At 42.7% G+C, this 20,819-nt stretch overlaps 2 protein-coding genes across 2 annotated transcripts in view; both read right to left on the reverse strand.

Annotated features, from left to right (window-relative positions):
• LOC117819814 (alpha-tectorin-like) overlaps positions 1 to 11,943 on the reverse strand; it is a 12,654-nt gene extending 711 nt beyond the window's left edge. Inside the window, exons 1-18 of the mRNA XM_034693289.1 lie at positions 11,703 to 11,943; positions 8,583 to 8,651; positions 8,299 to 8,396; positions 7,987 to 8,214; positions 7,262 to 7,345; positions 6,535 to 6,640; positions 6,326 to 6,449; positions 6,000 to 6,240; positions 4,067 to 4,223; positions 3,766 to 3,850; positions 3,609 to 3,671; positions 3,009 to 3,211; positions 2,126 to 2,257; positions 1,685 to 1,872; positions 864 to 1,018; positions 435 to 680; positions 192 to 354; positions 1 to 77 (exon numbers count right to left, since the gene is read on the reverse strand). The exon at positions 1 to 77 is cut by the window's left edge and continues 16 nt beyond it. Coding sequence (XP_034549180.1) covers positions 1 to 77; positions 192 to 354; positions 435 to 680; positions 864 to 1,018; positions 1,685 to 1,872; positions 2,126 to 2,257; positions 3,009 to 3,211; positions 3,609 to 3,671; positions 3,766 to 3,850; positions 4,067 to 4,223; positions 6,000 to 6,240; positions 6,326 to 6,449; positions 6,535 to 6,640; positions 7,262 to 7,345; positions 7,987 to 8,214; positions 8,299 to 8,396; positions 8,583 to 8,628 — 2,396 coding nt within the window. The 5' untranslated portion in view covers positions 8,629 to 8,651; positions 11,703 to 11,943. The remainder of the gene's footprint in view (positions 78 to 191; positions 355 to 434; positions 681 to 863; positions 1,019 to 1,684; positions 1,873 to 2,125; positions 2,258 to 3,008; positions 3,212 to 3,608; positions 3,672 to 3,765; positions 3,851 to 4,066; positions 4,224 to 5,999; positions 6,241 to 6,325; positions 6,450 to 6,534; positions 6,641 to 7,261; positions 7,346 to 7,986; positions 8,215 to 8,298; positions 8,397 to 8,582; positions 8,652 to 11,702) is intronic.
• Positions 11,944 to 17,451: 5,508 nt separating this feature from the next.
• On the reverse strand, positions 17,452 to 18,703 carry LOC117820592 (trace amine-associated receptor 8a-like). Its single transcript, XM_034694412.1, has 2 exons — positions 18,531 to 18,703; positions 17,452 to 18,416 (listed from the first exon to the last, which is right to left on the reverse strand). Exons 1-2 carry the CDS (start codon positions 18,701 to 18,703, stop codon positions 17,606 to 17,608), a joined length of 984 nt encoding a protein of 327 aa, XP_034550303.1. The 3' UTR covers positions 17,452 to 17,605.
• Positions 18,704 to 20,819: the final 2,116 nt, after the last annotated feature.

The following is a 20,819-nucleotide window of genomic DNA, read 5'->3' on the forward strand; positions in this document are numbered from 1 at the left end:
ATGGAGATGAGGGCGGGGTTCTCGTCATTAGAACCGGACATGATGGATCGGCGCCATCTCCCAGACCGGTGGCACGTCTGAAAGGAAGTTCAAACACATGGTCAGGATTGGGTGAGCCCTGATCCTGACTGTGGTAAAGATGATTCTGACATGTTGTGGTTTTAAATGAGCAGGTTCAGGATCCAGCGTACCGGCTCACAGTTGTTCCCCTCCTTCACACAGAGCTGGACTTTGCAGTGCAGGTACACGTCCCCGGTACTGCCGCTGAACTGGAAGGAGTTGAAAGAGAACTGGTTGTGCGTGGTCTTCCCGTTGTTCTCCACCCTCACCGTGTCGTCAGCAGGATTAGGACAGCTGCTCAGAAACACACAAACAGACGTGAGAGAGACCAAAACATCAGAGACGGGTTCAAAGGTCGCGAGCGTGAGTCTCACCCGTTCACGATGAGGTTGTATCTCAGAGTCCCGTCCGGGGAGGGCTGCTCGGTCGCCCAGCAGGACTGAGTCACCACATGGACTAAGTTCTCATCCAGGCCTTCCGTCTTCAGCTCCACCCAGATCCTCTCGTCCAGATCGATACCCGTGCTGGACTCGATGGGTGTGGAGAGCTGAGGATCGATGTAGCCCTTCATGGTCAGGTTGTAACTCCAGGCTCCAGACGTGATGTGCTGGTCCACGGCGCTGGAAGACAAACACATTTGTTTTATGTTTCTGTCTTTTATTATCTGACTCATGTCCGTCCTCTTCTGTCTCTGTTCTTTATGGCTGCATGCTCGTCTGTACAAAAGCTGCTTTATAAATAAAGTTGAGTTGAATGCTCTCAGAGTGCAGGGTGTGGATCCTGCTGACTCTCTGTACACTCACCTGTGTTTGAGTTTGACAGCCATGCTCTTCACATCCGGCTGATTGTAGTAACAGGAGAAGTCGACGTGCATGTGGTCGTGGCGGTAGATGGAGCCGTGTGTGGAGACGTTCTGCGTCATGATGGTGTTCTTGTAGATCACTCTGCTGTCGTTCGCCTGAGTTAGAATCAGCTGCATGTGAGTTTACATCTCAAGTCTTTGACTGCAGCAGACCAACACTCAAAGTTTGAGTTTTAAACACTAAAACTCCTTTTTACTGTGTCTGATAAAAACTTGATATTCATCCACCTGAGAACCAGGATGTGCAGCGACTCCAGCACCACTTAATGAAAGTGACTCTGCAAGACCTCCAGTCTTTACAGAATCTGATGTAAGTGGTTTAAATTACAGGCTGGAGGTTAAAGCCTCTATTATGTTCAACAAAAGCTCCACTTTCCTGCTTTCAAGCTTTACAAGGAGCTCAGAGGTCAGAGGTCAGAGGTCAAAGGTCAGAGGTCAGAGCCACAGGGGAGTGCAGCTCAAAAACCTTGAAACGATTTGATCTTGTGGATTTTCAAACTGCAAAGTAAAGAAGGATCTGCTGCCAGGACATCTCCAAAGAATGTTCTTTGAAAGTTAAGTTAAGAAGGGAGTTCAATTTAAAGATTTAGGACAAGTTTCTGTATTTCAATCTATCTTTTCTCCTTTTTATTGCATGATTTTCTTTTACTATCTATTTACATGTTTGAAAGAAATCAGATCTCTAAAAGTTTCCTGCAGATGTTGGGAAGGCGTCAGGCCGCTGATTCATGGTACATATCATAACAAACACAGGGGACCCACCTGGACCACCGTACCACACGTGTTCCTGTTGTCAAAGTGAAACTTCACCATGTGGGTCTCCTCGTCCTTCTCCCCCCTGCAGGTCTGATCGTTCAGGTGTAAGACTGAGGAGTCGATGCCGTGCTCCGCCAGCAGACAGCTCGCCAGCTTCACCGTGGCCGACTTGTGCTCGCAGACCGTCGGCTCGCCTGAACGACCAGAACAAGACGTACCTTTCAGCTTCGGTTCAACATACAGAGAGAACATGAAGACTAAGTCTGAAGAAGTTCAACACTGTCTGAAGTGAAGTCTAGATTTCTTTATGCACATCATCATCTTTAATGTCATTTATTATTTAAAAGCTACAATTACATTTGATAAAAGGGACAGACGTGAGACAAACTCTGATGGACCTCTGACGTCAGTCCCTGAGGATGCTGTCCTCCTTGAGTCCTGACTCACCGTAACTGTTTTCTGATCTGTACTTGGAGGCAAAAATGGCGCGGCAGAGGCAGCGAGGTCGACCCCCGATGTGAAGCTCCCCACAAAACTCATGATCACTGCAGACCTTATCCTGACAGGACGGCTGAGCAGCTGCACACACACACACACACACACACACACACACACAGAGACACACACACACACACACACACACACACAGACACACACACACACACACACACACACACACACACACACACACACACACACACACACACACACAAACACACACAGACACACACACACACACACACACACACACACACACACACACACACACACACAGACACACACACACACACACACACACAGACACACACACACACACACAGACACACACACACACACACACAGACACACACAGAGACACACAGACAGACAGACACACAGACACACACAGACACACACACACACACACAGACACACACACACACACAGACACACACACACACACACACACAGACACACACACACAGACACACACACACACACACAGACACACACACACAAACACACAGACAGACACACACACAGACACACACAGAGACACACAGACAGACAGACACACAGACACACACAGACACACACACACACACACACACAGACACACACACACACAGACACACACACACACACACACACACACACACACACACACACAGACACACACACACACACACACACACACACACACACAGACACACAGACACACACACACACACACACACACACACACACACACACACACACACACACACACACACACATGACAGAGAGCTGATTAGCAATCATTGATGGAGTCAGTTCATGATGGTTAAAGAAGGTTTCCTCTGAGTCTTACAGCAGCCGGTCTTCTTCCTCCAGTCCTCCAGCGTCACGTTTCCTGTCCGTCCACAGAGCATGGCGTAGGTCTCCAGGGACTTGCACTTGAGTCCGTCCACTGCAGGGTACTCGCACAATGTTTTGTTGCAGGCCGTTATAAAAGGCTCGGGGTCGATGTGCACGTTGCAGGCGGAGAAAGGAGCCTGCTTCAGGAGATTACACCTGTGGGGAAAATGTGGAATCAAAGTTTAATGTTCCAGGATTTCAAGAGGACAAGAGTGAAGATGTTCAGGACGTTCAAGAGTCTGAGGTTCAACATCTCCTCCAGTTTATGAGCTTTCAGGACAAACCTTTTTAAAACCACAGACATGAACTATCACACCCGGGGCTCCATCAACCTGCTCAGGTCGTGTGGATGTGAAGTTCATGCTCCAGAATAAGGAGTGATTTTAACCTGAAATATCTACATGTATGTCTCTGAAGGTTTGTAGGATATATCATGGACTTAAAGACTCACCTCAACTCATCATGAAGTAAGGATAATAAGTATCCACTGACGTTTGGCCGTGTTGTGTTCATGTTATGACTCTTAATGTTTCAGACTGTAATCATTATTTACCATTTAGTTGCAGCGCCACAGTCTACGTTGGTGTCAGCAGGGTCTGTATGCTGAACCTCACACCTGTGAAGAAGAATAGTGACATCCTTATTAAAACAACATCTCTGAAACTCCAGCACTCAAAAGAACAACTGTCACAATAAGAGGTTTAGTTTACCCGCTGGAGCTGTACTCAGACGCCTTCTCTCCACTGAAGTCTCCACTGTTGTCTCCACACAGACCCTGAACTGTCCCTTTGGGTCCTGGACGGTTTGAGGAGGGAACATGTGACACACAGTGGCATCAAAGAAAATCTGTTACTACAATAGAACGGAAAAGATCAACACCGAAAGGATCTGCACCACAGCTGCTGTGTAAAGTTCAGGTTTAGGCATCGATTGGACCCTTGGTACTTCAGGAAGTCCCTCCTCCCATCCCTCTACAGAGAGAGGAGGTAAATGATGGGTGAGAGGTCGTACCCGTTATCTGGATAAGAGCTTTGTCCCCGTCAAAGAAGACGGTCACCGCGTGGCTGGAGGATGAGACTTTAGCGGTCGCTCCCATCTGGTCCTTGGAGAGCTCCACGCCACTGAACTCCTGAGCCGTGGCGTTGAGCTCCAACACTTTCCCATTCAACTGGACCAAACCAGAAAACACTCAGTGAGTTAACAGACATCATCTTTCTCTTTACTCTGTTTTCTGTTCAAAGTTCTTAAAGTTATCAGATTTTTAAATAACCGTGATCATCTCAAGACTTTTACAGCTCAAACTCAAAAGCAAATTATAAAATGCTAACCAACATTCAGTTTTGTAAAGCGGGTGGCCTGAAGGAAGGGCTTGTTGTTATTGTCTTCCTGTCCCATTAAAGTTACTAACCATAGACCTTTCTGGAGTCCCTGAGCTCCCTTGTCTCGTAGGTTCCTCTGGATCTCTGCTGCTGTGGACGTGGTCCAGACTCCAGCTGCTACAACTACTACTATCCGTCTCCCCACTATCATCTCTCTCTCTCTCTTCATCTCCCTCTATCCCTCTCTCCAACACGGTCTCAGCAGATGTGTGTCTAACATGAGTCTGGTCCTGCTGGAGGTTTCTGCCTGTTAAAGGAAGTTTGTCCTTGCCACTGTAACTTGCTAAATGCTGCAAAGTGCTCTGCTCATGGTGGATTAAGATGAGATCAGACTGAGTCCTGTCTGGAAGAGGGGACTGGATCTTAGCTTTTAGTGCTAACAGATGAGCTGCTCATCTGCATAGAAGCTGCACATTGCTGAACTCAGTGGAAGTCTTCATGCAGGAACACAATCTAAACCTTTTCCTTCTGTTAGCCTCCCAAAAACAGAGTCTAATATATCAGGGTGACTTATATTCCAAAAATTATGGTGCTTAGTCTCAGGACGTCCTGTTAGCTCAGGTGGTTTTGTCTGTTACCTCTCAGGACGTCCTGTTAGCTCAGGTGGTTTTGTCTGTTACCTCTCAGGACGTCCTGTTAGCTCAGGTGGTTTTGTCTGTTACCTCTCAGGACGTCCTGTTAGCTCAGGTGGTTTTATCTGTTACCTCTCAGGACGTCCTGTTAGCTCAGGTGGTTTTATCTGTTACCTCTCAGGACGTCCTGTTAGCTCAGGTGGTTTTATCTGTTACCTCTCAGGACGTCCTGTTAGCTCAGGTGGTTTTGTCTGTTACCTCTCACGACGTCCTGTTAGCTCAGGTGGTTTTATCTGTTACCTCTCAGGACGTCCTGTTAGCTCAGGTGGTTTTATCTGTTACCTCTCAGGACGTCCTGTTAGCTCAGGTGGTTTTGTCTGTTACCTCTCAGGACGTCCTGTTAGCTCAGGTGGTTTTATCTGTTACCTCTCAGGACGTCCTGTTAGCTCAGGTGGTTTTATCTGTTACCTCTCAGGACGTCCTGTTAGCTCAGGTGGTTTTATCTGTTAGCTCAGGTGGTTTTGTCTGTTACCTCTCAGGACGTCCTGTTAGCTCAGGTGGTTTTATCTGTTACCTCTCAGGACGTCCTGTTAGCTCAGGTGGTTTTGTCTGTTACCTCTCAGGACGTCCTGTTAGCTCAGGTGGTTTTATCTGTTACCTCTCAGGACGTCCTGTTAGCTCAGGTGGTTTTATCTGTTACCTCTCAGGACGTCCTGTTAGCTCAGGTGGTTTTGTCTGTTACCTCTCAGGACGTCCTGTTAGCTCAGGTGGTTTTATCTGTTACCTCTCAGGACGTCCTGTTAGCTCAGGTGGTTTTATCTGTTACCTCTCAGGACGTCCTGTTAGCTCAGGTGGTTTTATATACCTCTCAGGACGTCCTGTTAGCTCAGGTGGTTTTGTCTGTTACCTCTCAGGACGTCCTGTTAGCTCAGGTGGTTTTGTCTGTTACCTCTCAGGACTTGAACAGAAGTGATATGAGGGGCTTTAATGTACCTTAACTCTGCCTTGCTCCAGGACGACCTCAACACTTCCTTTATCCAGCTTCAGAACAACACGGTCCAGAAAGCTGACATCTGCACGCCGTCTCTCCTTGAACAGCCCATGCACCTTCAGCCCTGGGATGGACCCGGGGCTCAGCAGGGTGTACCCACATCTGTCGGGTACGGTGTGGACTCTCCCAGAGAAATCAATGACAGCAGAAGCAGCCACGGTGCACGTGCTGCTCTGGACACACCTGATGGAGGAGACGAGAGAAGATAAGACGAGCATCGATTCAATGGAGGATGTCGGTCCGATGAAAGGATGATCTTTATATTTACCTCCCACCCTGGCAGCGCTGCATGGGTCCACACTTACTGACCACTCTGGCAACCCCACTGGGACCACAGACCACCGTGGAGCAGGTGTTTGGGACGTCTGTCGTGTTGGTCTTATAAACGACACCTAAGAGTCAGGAAGTGGTTTTTATATAAACTTGAAGTGGTTTTTAGACTCAGTGCTGTAGAATGAGGATGAGAGGACCTGGTACCTGAGAGTCTGCATCCACTGATGTCTGTGATGACACCGTTAATCGTCTCAGCCGTCTGAAACGTCTCACTGGAAACTGTCTGTCCGTTCACCTGAGAGACGGCGTCCTGCGAGGATTCAGGAACAGAACACAGAAGTCTAAATAAATCTGGTGTGATACGCCGTCAACATGAATTAAAGCATCTGTGATAGATCAGAGTCTCTGTATCCTCTCAGTGAACATGCTGGATGTGTGACAGATTTATGGACCTGCACATGCTGGATCAGCCTGAATGAAGGTCTATGTTTTCTAGATCTTCCTAACTGCCTATCAGCAAGGTCACTTCCTGTTCATCAGCATGGTTTGAAAAGCTCAAGCTAGCAAGTTAAAGAGAGAGTTTGTTGACAGTGAGAGTGATCCTGTGCTCCTGGTCCTGATGCTGTCCTGTGGACTCATCTGACACCATCATTCAGAGGCAGCCGTCTCTGGTGTCTTAGTTCGGTCTCATGTGTTTCCTGTTTTATTTTGTAGTCACTGTGCATTCTGTTTACTTTACTTCCTGTCCTCGTGTTTCTGATTGTTCGTATTTAGTCTCTGTGTTTCCTTCCTTCTGTCCACCTTGTCTTGCTCTCGTGCTTAAGTCGGTTTTATTTGATCTCTTGTTGTTTTTTGTTAATTAAACCTTTTATTTTAGTCTGCACTTTGAGTCCTCCTCTTTTTGTGTTTCTCTAAATGTGACAAAACTCACAACAGCTGAGTTTGGGTAGCCGGTAAACGTCTTGATCCCCAGGATGGCTTGTGATCCAAAGTTCCCAAGTTCGACCTGCTGGATCTAAAGACAGGAGAAGGAATAATAATAATAATAATAATAACTTTATGTATAATGCACCTTTAAAGACAGATGTTTACAAAGTGCTTTGACAAACAAAGCATGGTTCAATAACAGAGTAAACCTTTAGACAGACAGGGAGGAGGAGTTTAAACAACACAGAAAACAACGTGAGGTTAAAAAGAAAACATTAAACAGAATGAAGTGACAATAGACAAATAAATCTTTGTTTTGAGGTTTTTCAAGGATAAATAAATAAAATAAATAAAAATGGATGAGTAAATAAAAGCATTAAAAGGACAATAAAATAGGTTTTCAGAATGAGAGACACATCACATCAGGAAAATTAAAAAGGATAAATTAGGAACATTAAAGTAATACAGGAAAAAAATAAATAAATTAAAACAATAAATAATTGAATAAAATCTAAAATAATTAATAAGTTGAATAAAAGACTAATAATAAAATAGAAGTAAAAGCGGTTTGAAGGATGGAGTCACATAAGTCTGTAAAAGTGTGTTTTAAAGGAGATTTAAAAGAGTCACTGACTCTGCATGGAAAGTAAAACCTTACAAGTCTTCCTGCTTTGAGTGAAAGCTTTTAATCCAACACAACAAACAGAAGAACTTCAAAATAAAACTCACTTCAGCTTCTTTATTGTCCTTCAGAGCGATCACGTTCACACACTCCCCGACCGACTCCAGGTCCGGCAGAAGTTTATGAACCCCAGATCCAAAGGGGATGACTCTGCTGAAGACCTCCAGCTCTCCTCTGTCAGCCGGACCTCCAGACATCAGGATGCAGTTGTTTGAGGATCCCGGTGAGAACGCGTCGGTGAAGCAAAACGCAAATGTGTTAGCTTTAAGGCTCACCTGTGAAAACACACAGAGGTAACAGAGTTCACTGAGGAGAGTTCTTTAGACAGGATGATCACAACAGGAAGAAGTTTCACTCACAAAGACTTTCTCATATCTCTGTCCAAAGTAAGTTATGGGGCAGGACGAGATGTTCACCTCCCCGGGGCTGGTGAAGGTTTGGTACATCGCTTCAGATCCTGAAGACACAGAGATAAACCAGTGAAGACAAAACAGTTAGAGCTCCCCCTGCTGACCGGCTGCAGTATAGCTCATAAAGCTCTCCTCCTCAGTGTTATCAGGATGGATTATAAAGTGATAATACAACATGTTTAGTTCCTGTTCCTGAAGCTGTGTTCAGTGTGTCGACTCTGAGGTCCTCTCACCTGTCAGGAGGCCGCATGCAGCCAGGTACAGCACAAAGCCCAACATGTCGCTCAGCTGGTGATCACAACCTGAAGCAGAGGTAGAGTTTAAAAATAAGAATACATCTCCTGACTGAAGACAATGTTTGGAGTATTCTGATGCAAAATATGTGATACCAACAACAACAACAAAGGGAAACGTGGATACCATACTGTAAGGCATGATGTGATGCAATGTCATACACTGTATGGTCCCAGTACAGAGTTTTTAACATTTATCTGTCTTTAAAGTATGACAGACGTGTAATGACAGGGCGCGGTGATAAATGGAAGAGTTTGTTTCAGTCCGCTGCAAAGTTTGATGGAAGGCTGTTGCAGATAAAAGCAGCACGGCCGATTTATTCTAACATCTCAAACAGAGGCGTGCAGCCAGGAGGGAGATCTCTATACGAGATGCACCAGAACACTACAGCCCACAAACACACCTGCTCAAAGAAGCCAACATCAGGAGGGAGATCTCTATACGAGATGCACCAGAACACTACAGCCCACAAACACCTGCTCAAAGAAGCCAACATCAGAGGGATCATTTTCTCATTGGAGAGGAGAGGGACACGATGGAAGTGTCCATGCATACTGTAGAAAAGCCTGAGTTCATCCACATGCTTACAACTATCCCCCCCAGGTGTGAGTTACCTGGCTGTGAGTCTCAAGGTGAAGTTACCCTCAGATCTCTGAGAGCTGGAGGAGACGTGGTTTCAATCCACAACAACAGAGCGACGATCCGGTCTGACCATGCAGACGGAGCATTTCATCAACCATGATCAGGCTTTGTGAAAGGTCCGCCTCCAGACAGCTTATCTACATAATTACCACTAAGCTGAGCTAACCCCCCCCCAGGGGCTGAAACTGGTTCTGAGTTTTTTCTTTGTCTTTTATATATATATATATATTTTTTGAACAAAAATAACAAATCCATTGAAATCGTCAGGTTTGAGTTTGGTGTGACAGAATCTGAGATTTTATTTTAGGCCGTATCGCCCGGCCCTATTAACCCTCCTGTTATGTTGTGGGTCAAATTGACCCTTTTTAAAGTCTATTATAGGCAGTATGCCTCTAAACCAGCTAAATGCAGCATAAATATCTGGGCAGCATGTGACAGAAGAGAAGTCCTGTTAATTTATCAACATCACTTCATAAAAATCAAAAATATCAAAATGCAAAATAAAATAAACAAAAATCCATGTCATGTAAAACTGTTGTATTTATATTCAGGGATTTCTAATGTACATTAAAACAAGTTTTAACATGAATTTAAATGAAAGATGAGTGAGTTCTCCTCATTGAACCATGATCTGTGAGAATCAAAGAACAGCAATGGACTAAATTTAAATGGTTATTAATGGAGTTAAAAATTCATGTGTATTGGGATTTTTTGGGTTTTGACACTTTTGGATAATTGAATATGCCCCGGGTCAAATTGACCCAGGAACATTATTGCTGTTCCAGAGAAACGAACAGAACAGGAGGGTTAATAAACCATCCACATGAAGACAGAGCAGCAGGCGTTCTGACAGTCTTTGAATGTTTGGACAAAGTGTGTGAAAGGATCGATGTAGACGTTCAGATAATCAAGTCCTCATTCCTGATCTGATCAGGTCTGCTGAGTCAGTGAGATCTTTTAAATCCAGTCTTAAAAAATACTTTAATTAAAAACGCTTTCCTGATTTGATCTGAATTTATCTTTAATTTCATTTTATTTTAATGTCTCAAGAAATATATCTTAAATAATTGTGTTCCTTTAGAGTTCTTTGAGGGGAACTTTATGTCTTTAAAATGTGTTTTATTTCTTCATCTTGACTCGTGTGTTTTTATGAACGGCGTGTTTTATTTTGCTGCCCATGAGAAACACTTTGTAACTTGGTTTTTGAAAAGTGCTCTACAAATAAAAGTATTAATATAATTATCATCATCTTTACAGTTCATGACAAAACCTGAACCTGAATCCAGCTCAGAGTGTCAGGCCCTCTCTCCCTTCCTCCCTCCTCTCCCTCCTTTCCCTCCTTGTTCCCCAGGTGAGCTGAGTGAGGTGTGTGTATGCAGACAGGTGCAGGTGATTGGCAATCACCAGTGTGGTCCATCAGAAACTCATCTCCTCTGCCATAAAAGCCTAACTTCAGCCATGGAGCTCTGTTTGAAGCTTTGATCCTGCACATACTTTCCTTCAGCCATGCTGCACACCTCCTCAGCCTGCCTTCCCTCAAGACTTTTTCAGACTGTCAGCCCAGGTTCCCTGTTCTCTCTCTGGGTCAGCCTTGTAGTGTAGAGAGTTTTTAGTTGTTTTGCAGTGCTTCACTGTGATCTTTTGTTGTTATTAAAATCTTTATGGTATATCTGCTGCGTCTCTCTGATGTTCCACACCTGAGTCTCTGACACGCTCCATGACACAGAGTCAATGATCCATCTTTAAACTTTAACAGCTGTAGTGTGAATATCTCTGTGATGGAAGTTTCTCTTAAAGACCGACTTAAGGTCAAGAATAAACGCTTGGTCGGCATTGGAAAGGTTAAAGGTCACATCCTCACGGGTCAGAGGGGATATAAACCTTCTGAATAATGTTCAATGAGAGAAAGCTTCATCTGACAGTAACACCAGTAACACTGAGGCTGGACTGAACGTGCAGCATCTCTGCTCTCGGTCCAAAACCTCTCCTGACAGACAGATCTGTGTGAAGCACAACAGGAGTGTTTGTCTGCTCTCATAAAGAAGAAGGGAAGATGCACAGTTTCTATTTTTCTTCTCTAATCATCAGCTGGTAAAAATCTAAGAAAGGAAATAAGAGGAGGCTTAGAGTACCAATCTCTCCTTACAACCAGCTGATGAGAATGTTAAAATATCATCAACATAAACACAAATTAAATATGAGGGATGTGAGAGCAGAGAGTGCCGTCACTGAAAATCAGTTCAAGCACTTTCAATAAACATCACTTGTCCAAATGTGTTCCTCTGTGAAACATGAAGTCACTCCTTGTGTTTGCACATGCATGTTGTTAGTTTGTGTTTAATCATCTGAATCTTTACTCCACCTGAAATCATGAACATGTTTCTATATGATGCAGGATGAGAGTTAAAGGATCTTACCCTCTGGAGGAGTCGGAGGCGAGCAGCTCTGTGATCAGGATGCTTCAGCTGTCAGACTCTGTCTCTCTGCATGAAAGGACAGCACTCCCTCTCTGTCTCCTCTTTGTCTCGGGACAGGACACGCTCAGTGTTTTGTTGACTCCCCATCAGTCAGAGAGTGTCACGGATTCTTGTGTCCTTTTGTCTCGTCAGACTGGCTTCTGTCACGAAACATTCCAGGTTCAGAATACTCTGTAATTACAGCCGGCTGTCACCTTATCAACACCTCATTATTTCTATTAAAGATGTGCTTTAAAGGAGGACAGTGAGCTTATTATTATCATTACATATTATCCATCACTCTTACTCTGACACTGTCACGTACATTTTAAAGGAGTAGAGCTTAAAGAACTTCATATTTAACTCTAATATTATCCAGTTTGAATCATCAGATTGATGTGCTTTATTCTGTCGTCACATTTCTTTATTCATGAACTCATTTTATTCTTTAAAACACATAAACTAAAGGATCTCCTGCAGCGCTGCAGAGGGGACACATAAACTACAGATATGAGCCTGTTTGTTTCCTGCGTGTGTTTTTGTTAGTTCTTGTTGTTTCTGATGTTTATGTGACAGTCAGGCACTCAGAATTAAATATTCAACATGATTTCATTTTAGAAAGAACAGACTCGACCAGATCAGCTTTCTGCATCATGTTTGTTTGAATGTTTGATGTCGGAGTTAGTTTTTGTATTTCTTAAAATTTGTGATCAAATTGGTCTCGTTGTCTTGATTATAAACGGGATCTGGTGCAATACTTAATGTGCAATATTTAATGTGCAATATTTAATGTGCAATACTTAATGTGCAATACTCAATGTGCAATATTTAATGTGCAATACTTAATGTGCAATATTTAATGTGCAATATTTAATGTGCAATATTTAATGTGCAATACTTAATGTGCAATACTTAATGTGCAATATTTAATGTGCAATACTTAATGTGCAATATTTAATGTGCAATACTCAATGTGCAATATTTAATGTGCAATACTTAATGTGCAATATTTAATGTGCAATATTTAATGTGCAATATTTAATGTGCAATACTTAATGTGCAATATTTAATGTGCAATATTTAATGTGCAATACTTAATGTGCAATATTTAATGTGCAATACTTAATGTGCAATATTTAATGTGCAATACTTAATGTGCAATATTTAATGTGCAATACTTAATGTGCAATATTTAATGTGCAATACTTAATGTGCAATACTCAATGTGCAATATTTAATGTGCAATACTTAATGTGCAATATTTAATGTGCAATATTTAATGTGCAATATTTAATGTGCAATACTTAATGTGCAATATTTAATGTGCAATATTTAATGTGCAATACTTAATGTGCAATATTTAATGTGCAATACTTAATGTGCAACACTTAATGTGCAATATTTAATGTGCAATATTTAATGTGCAATATTTAATGTGCAATATTTAATTTGCAATACTTAATGTGCAGTACTTGATCCTTCAAAAGGGTCCAGTTCAGTATTTATGAAAGTCTAATATAAGCTGGTCTCTGACATGGACTCAGACTTGAAGGGTCCAGTTCTGGAGTGACAGGATGGACTGGAAGGTGTTCTTCTGTCTGATCACCATGTTCATGTGAAAGTCTGAGGGATGTATGAACTGTGATCACAGCTTACATGTTGGATTGTTTAAATCAAATCAAATGTTGTCCACATGAAGAATCTACGGCCAGAGAAAATCAACGTATTCATCTCACAACACTAAAGATGAATGACTTTAAACACAAGGTGATTTTATATTTGTGCAGAAGATAAACAACATGCATGCACGGGGTAATGAACAACATAACACTGGTGATCTAATTGGACTTCAGGGACATGTCTGTTAGTTTGTGCCTTTAAACAGCATGTCCTGGTTGATGGAGACTGTTCAAAGAGTTAATGTTTGTCACCAGTCAGAGTTTAGAGTATTAAACATTTTATTTCCTTTTTGGGGCTCTTCTTCATTTCCTTCTCAGTTAATGCTTTAATTCATTGTGGATAATTTCCTGATGTATTTAGTCATTAATTAGATCTTATCCTTGAATATATCTCCTTCATTCCCAGCGTTGTTGTACATGGATAATTCTAACTCTTCTGAGCTTTTGAATATACTTATATTTTATTTCATCTTATTCGTATTTACATCTTATTTTACTCCTTCTATTGATATTTTGACTTTCATCCTGTTTATAAGAGCTCTGTAACGACTGCATTTCCTTCCCTGTGTCCTCAGGTCACCGAAGGAAAGAGGTTAATGAATATCCTGAAACACACAGCCTGACCATTGTTTGAACACACGCCTCCTCTGTGTTGTTGATAAGTCTTTGTTAGATACATTTAGGCTTTAGTTGAATTACTCGCCTATTGTTCAGAATAAAGAGTTGTGTTTGTAGATGTCTGGTCAAACAAAAGAAAATATCCTGAGGCTCAAATGTTCGAATCCAGTGAAGGGTGAGGAATGTAACAGGACGGGAGGAGCTGACACTTCTATTCTTATCCGGACACAGACGGATTTACCTCCGGGGGAGAGCTGACAGGTGTGAAGGTGTGCCCATCATATCACGAACACCATCGATCTGACGGGAGAAAGATGAAGAACACAAACACACAGATCATCTGCGCTCCTGTATTCAGAGGTGTGACAGAGGAGTTATCAGTGTTTGCACACAAAGTGATTCAGAGGTCTGCTGATGTAAACCTGAGATATGACTCTATTCACAGATTCAGATATCTGTGTTATCGCCCCGTCTCTGTTTGGAGTCTGAGTGTTGACCAAGATGCCAGCAGGCTGTATGGAGAGCAAAAGCAGGAGGAACACTGATGAGGAGGATTTCTTTCTCTCTATAAACAGATATCTGCATGAAGAGCAGCTAACAACCTGTTCTACATCAAACATTCACACTGAGACACACATCTTGTGAAAGCATTGATTGCATATGGAAAAGATAGTGGGCCTTTATTTCTGCACACAGGACAAAAACTGCCGGGCGGGCTCTGACACCACTTTGGTGGAGGCATATGTGGAGAAGCCTGGCTGGTGGAGCTGCAGGACTGATGTTAACAACAACACAAATCAAAGCTCCCTCAGGTGGGTCCAGTCCACAGCAGAAACCTGGTGTTGGTGGTCTGGCTCAGGGGGAGGTGGCTGTGGGAGCATGTCCCATTTTGCCAACCCAAGGCAGAGTCACTGTTCTGGGGTAAGAGATGACTCTGCTTCTCTACCATGCAGATCTTATTCATCTCAAAGGACTGGGGGGCCTTCTCTGCACCTGTACCTGGTTCTTTCTCTCTGTCCCCGGCAGCAGACAGTCCCACGCTCAGTGAGCTGTTTGAAAAGAAAAGCACTTCAAAGTTCACAGAAAGAGCGCCGCTGAGCATTATCAGCTAATCTTCAAGTTAGTGATGAGACAATAAGCGCTGCAGTTTGGAAGCTATGCTAGAGATCTGGTTTTTCAGGTTTTGTCCGAATTCTGTGAAAACCCTCTGAGGACTATTAAGAACCTTCAAGGGTCTGTGAGACTCGTGTTACTTGTGAGCTGCTCTCTGTCCGTGTGTGTGACGAGGAATGTGCTGTTACATAAAAACACATGTCACACTTCATGTCAGACAACAGAGGAGAACAACATGGACAACACACTCTCTTAGGCTCAGGATGGTGCAATGCTTTGTGAACTGGAGTTCCAGCACGACACAATGTGCAGAGTTTGTTCCTGTCAACAATTCAATGTTTCAACTCTCACACAGTGATCAGAGCGTGGCGTGGACCCGGGTCATTCAAAACAAGTCTGCTAGCATTTTAGAGAGTTAGAGGAATAGCCAAAAGTTGACAACATAATGATCCACAGTGATACCTGAGAGATGGAGGCACTATGCAGAATCTACTGAGTCATTAGTCATGGTGTCAAGGTGATTATTAAAACCTGAATCATGTCAGACAGGCAGGGAAGGTATCAGTCAATAAAGCTTTCTACCTTTGAAACAGTCCCTGTGTCTCTGTATGAGTTCTTCATGTTAATCAGTGTCATGTCTCAGCACATTATAAGAGCAGAAACAGGCTTTAACTGTTAGGTCGTTATCATGTTACACCACTAGGGGGCGCTGTTGTGGGGCTGTTGGGGTGCTGCAGGGTTTTGAGCAAGTGTCGACCTACAGCCACGAGAATTGAAGCCCTTGCTGATGTGTTACAAACTGCAGTTCCCCGAGCGTCCACTAGAGGCTGGCTGCAGAAACACAGGAAACCACATACACACCCATTCAAAGAGACCATCTTTAAAATAAACATGTTTACAGCCTGGTTCAAAAAACAGTTCAGGTCTGAAGAGATCATTTCTCTTTCAGCACACACTGAACGGGGGAATTATTATAACTCTGACTTTTTAAAGATATTAAACTTATGTGTTTGACCAAATAAGGGCGTGGCTGACTGGCAGGCGGGAACACTGTAGCTGTAGGAGTTAGGTTGAGTTCAGACTTTCCAATATGGCGCCCACCAATGATGAAGGTGTAAACTGTAGTTATCTTGTAGTGATCTCTGTTTCTTGCTGGCCTTGTGTTTGTTACTATGTTATTATTCTTTGAACCTTTTCATGCTGATGTGGACCTTTGGGTCTGACATCAAGTATCTACACTACATGAGTCTATCAGAGAAAACACATCACACTGTGTTTTTCATTTTCACTTTATTCATGGATAAGATGACAGGCTTTGACTGTACAGGTGAATCCCTCACCTGCTGGGCAATGTTTATATCACAATAACTTAACAACAGCAACTTAACAACAACAGCAACAGCAGCTCCCTCAGACTTCCAAAAGGACAACATGTTCACACAAGGAATCATTGATTAGTGCGATACATCAGGACATCTGATGTCATGATGGTGTTACAGAGACAAAACAAATAATCTGACACTCTTTTTTACACTTTGGGATTTTTAAAGTCAATAAGAACATAATCTGTCTTCATGCAGAGTTTCTAATTTCTCATGACTGCCCCTCCTCTCTTAACAGCATGCAGGTTGAAGTGTTTTAATGTCACGATGAGCTCCACAGGTTTCAGGGTGCAGACTTCATTATGACAGTCATGTATTGTAAGCAGGGCGTTTTATGGACGTAGTAGGTTAAATGCATGATAGAAACACAACAACAACAACAACATCAACAACAACAACCGTCCCAGCTGCTTTCATCTTCTGTTCTACCTTAATGTGAGGCCTCTGAAAAACAAGCACCAGAATCTGACTTTCAACAAAGTGAGGAACATCTGTAACTTCCCTTTCTGAGCTGCATCCTCATGTATGATTAATATGCTCTTTCATGTATCTTTGGTCCGTGAATCATCCATCAAGGTAACCTCCATAAACGCTCCCGGTGTGTCCACTCTTCACCAACAGCAGAGAAACAAAACAACAACTAAAGGTCATTTTTGTTCACTTTTCATAATCAGGGAACTGATGGTAGTTTGGACAAATAAACTGAACTTAAAGTTTTCTGATGTGATCTCAAACTGATGCTGAGAAAACCTGGAGCAGACTTTTGGGCTGTTTTCTTATGGACTGAAGGATTGTGGGATTTTGAGTCATTTGCTGAATGTTGGAGTTTGGGTTTGTCCTTGAATATTATTGATATATGAATATGTAGCTTTACATATTTTCATTGTCATTTCATATCAGGGTTTACATTTGAACGTGTACGTCCTTGTGGGACATTTATCTTAAAAGAAACTTTTACAAACTGAGGTTAGATATCAGGACAGAGACCGACATGTGCATTTAGATCTTTCTGAAACACATTTAGTAACCACAACATCTCTATATGTTTACAGTGTTTAAAAGATGTCAGTCTTCACTGTATGTTGGTGTCACAGGAGCCGGGCTTCAGTATCTGCAGTGTGACGATGAGTCTCACAGACTTCCTGAACCAGGGGTAGAAGAAGGCGTAGATCAGAGGGTTCAGACACGAGTTAAAGTAGAACAGACAGATCACAAAGGCAGCAGACGAAGCGTCGATCAGAGTGTCCTGTCCCGACAGCGTGACGCAGAAATACGGACAGAGACATAAAAGAAACACCACCACGACCACGCCAAGAGTCCTGGCTGCTTTCAGCTCAGACTTCTTCACGGTGACTTTCACTGAACTCTGCTGAGCCGCAACCTGAGAGCGCATCACACGAGCCTGAGACACAGCCACCACAAACACTCTCAGGTACAGGACCATGATGACGCTGACGGGACCAATGAAGGAGATAATGATATCAACAACTCCCGCACTGTGGCTCACAACAACCACACACTCTCCAGAGCAGGAGCGGAACCGGCCCGGCTGTCTGAAGTTATCCTTCATCAGGATGCTGTTGTATAAAACTGAGCAGAGCCAGCACAGACAGGTGCAGGTGGTGACTCTCCCCACTGTTATCTGGCTGGAGTAATGCAGAGGCTGACAGATGGCTACGTACCGGTTTACTGATATGAGCACCATGTTTCCTATGCAGGCAGATGCTATAACATAGATTAAAAGGTAGTACAAAACACACAACACGTCTCCAAGAAACCAGCAGCTGTACATGTTGAAGGTCTGAAAGAACAGGAGGAAGCCCACAAAGAAGTCTGAGGTGGCCAGAGAGAGGAGGAGGAGGTTGGTGGGAGTGTGGAGCTTTCTGGAGGAGAAGAGAAACATCACTGAGTATCAACTGAAACCCAACATCATGATGTGAACACATATTTAAATACTGAGCATCTCTCAGCTTTATGCTCTGAGGAGGTGTTTGAACCTGAAGTGGGAGATTGAGATGATGACCAGCAGATTGAGAGTCACTGTGAGGAAGGAGATGAAGGACAGCAGAGTGAACATGAGCACAGTCTCGCTCCTCGGGTGCTTGGGCCTCCTACAGGAGGCGTTCAGGAACTGTGGGAAACAGAGCTCACGGTCCTGCAGAGTCTCCATGGTCTAAAGAGAGGACGAGAGAGAGAGAGAGCTCTGCAGCATCCAGCTCTCGTCTTTACATCAGTCCTTTATAGCTTTAACCCCTCCACAGCTGAGTTCACCTCCCGTCAGTCAGACATCCACCAAACCTCCAGTCCAAGTCTCCAGGGTAGAATCTGAGTCCAAGTCCAGTCCTCATTATTATCAATATTCTTAATTATTGACAAGGAGGGGGGCTGCTTTACTGCAAACTACTGACTGTATGAACCTGGACTGACTGTGAACCTGGACTGACTGTGAACCTGGACTGACCGTGAACCTGGACTGACTGTGAACCTGGACTGACCGTGAACCTGGACTGACTGTGAACCTGGACTGATTGTGAACCTGGACTGACTGTGTGAACCTGGACTGACTGTATGAACCTGGACTGACTGTGAACCTGGACTGACTGTGTGAACCTGGACTGACTGTGAACCTGGACTGACTGTGTGAACCTGGACTGACTGTATGAACCTGGACTGACTGTGTGAACCTGGACTGACTGTGTGAACCTGGACTGACTGTGTGGACCTGGTTGCAATTCATCCCCATTTGGCGTCTCTGGGCATCCCCCCGTCCATGTGCTGCTCCCTCCAGTGATGGCCTTGCTGTTCACATTTTTAACATCCCCTGTTCACAGGCCGACATTCGTGAGGACTCTTTTCGTCTTTCAACCTCAGTGTTTGTATTCCTCCCTCCGTCCACAATAACATCACACACATCTGTGATTCACTTGATTTCTCTTTCTGTCATTAGTTTTTATTTGTTCTATCTTGTTTGTATGTGTGTGTACTTTTCAAAAGAAGAAGCTGTGATTCTCTTGATTTAGCAGCTTGTAACAGTAGTCTTCTCTCAGCCCACCGTGAATGCGTCTCTCCTCCCGGTGTTCCGGTTTTAAAAGTGACCCTGTAAACTGGAGACCTTCAGCTGAACGTGTCAGTGTTTGTGGAGTTTACACAGCTGTTGAAACACAGAGGGAGTTCCTGGGAATGCAAACTAGTTTAGTTTTTATTAAGATTTCAAAATATCCTCATCAGATATTTAATGATGGTCTAAAGACGTTTATGAGGGATGCATCCGGCTGAGAGTCTCCAGTTAACAGGGTCGCCGTTTAAACCAAAACACCGGCCGATCTCTGCGATCACGGCTTTTGAGTTCCAAAGGATTTTAAGTTTTTTTTTGTCAAAATGTTTTTTTGTCAAAATGTTTTTCTGTCAAAATGTTTTTTTTTTGTCAAAATGTTTTTTTGTCAAAATGTTTTTTTGTCAAAATTTTTTATTTTTTCTTATTTTTCAAATTTTTGTCAAATTTCTTTTGTCAGTTTTTTTGTCAATTTTTTTTTTCAAAATATTTTTTTCAAAATATTTTTTTCAAAATATTTTTTTCAAAATATTTTTTTCAAAATATTTTTTTCAAAATATTTTTTTCAAAATATTTTTTTCAAAATATTTTTTTCAAAATATTTTTTTCAAAATATTTTTTTCATAATATTTTTTTCAAAACATTTCCTGGCAAAGGATTTTAAAGCCGTGTTGAAACGTCTTTGCTACTCGCGTTTATCTCCTCTCACGTGTTGATTCATTCTTTGCTTTTACATGTTTTTACTACAGGCCCAAAATTTTCACTTCTTTTAATGTTTTTCTGCTTTTGGAGCACAATTTCAAATTTGAGGAAAATTAGTTTTTTTGACAGACTCCGGGTCAACTTTTTTTTTCAAAGTTTTTTATTTTGTCAAATTTGTTTTGTCAAAAAAAAAATTCAAAATGTTTTTTTTCCACAAAAAAATTCAAAATGTTTTTTTTCCACAAAAAAATTCAAAATGTTTTTTTTTCTAAAAAATTTCAAAATGTTTTTTTCAAAAAATTTTTTTTAATTTTTTTGTGTCAAATTTTTTTTTTCAAATTTTTAAAAAAAAAGATTTTAAAGCCGTGTTGAAACGTCTTTGCTACTCGCGCTTATCTCCTCTCACGTGTTGATTCAGTGAATCCATCTGTGATGAAATATAGCACCATCTAAAACAGACCAGCTGAGTCTCTTCATGCTAACAGGCTAACTGTTGTGTTGCTCAGAATGATACCTGCCTGTCCGTCTGCTT

The sequence above is a fragment of the Notolabrus celidotus genome, chromosome 10 (assembly GCF_009762535.1).
Source record: "Notolabrus celidotus isolate fNotCel1 chromosome 10, fNotCel1.pri, whole genome shotgun sequence".
Classification (NCBI taxonomy): domain Eukaryota; kingdom Metazoa; phylum Chordata; class Actinopteri; order Labriformes; family Labridae; genus Notolabrus; species Notolabrus celidotus.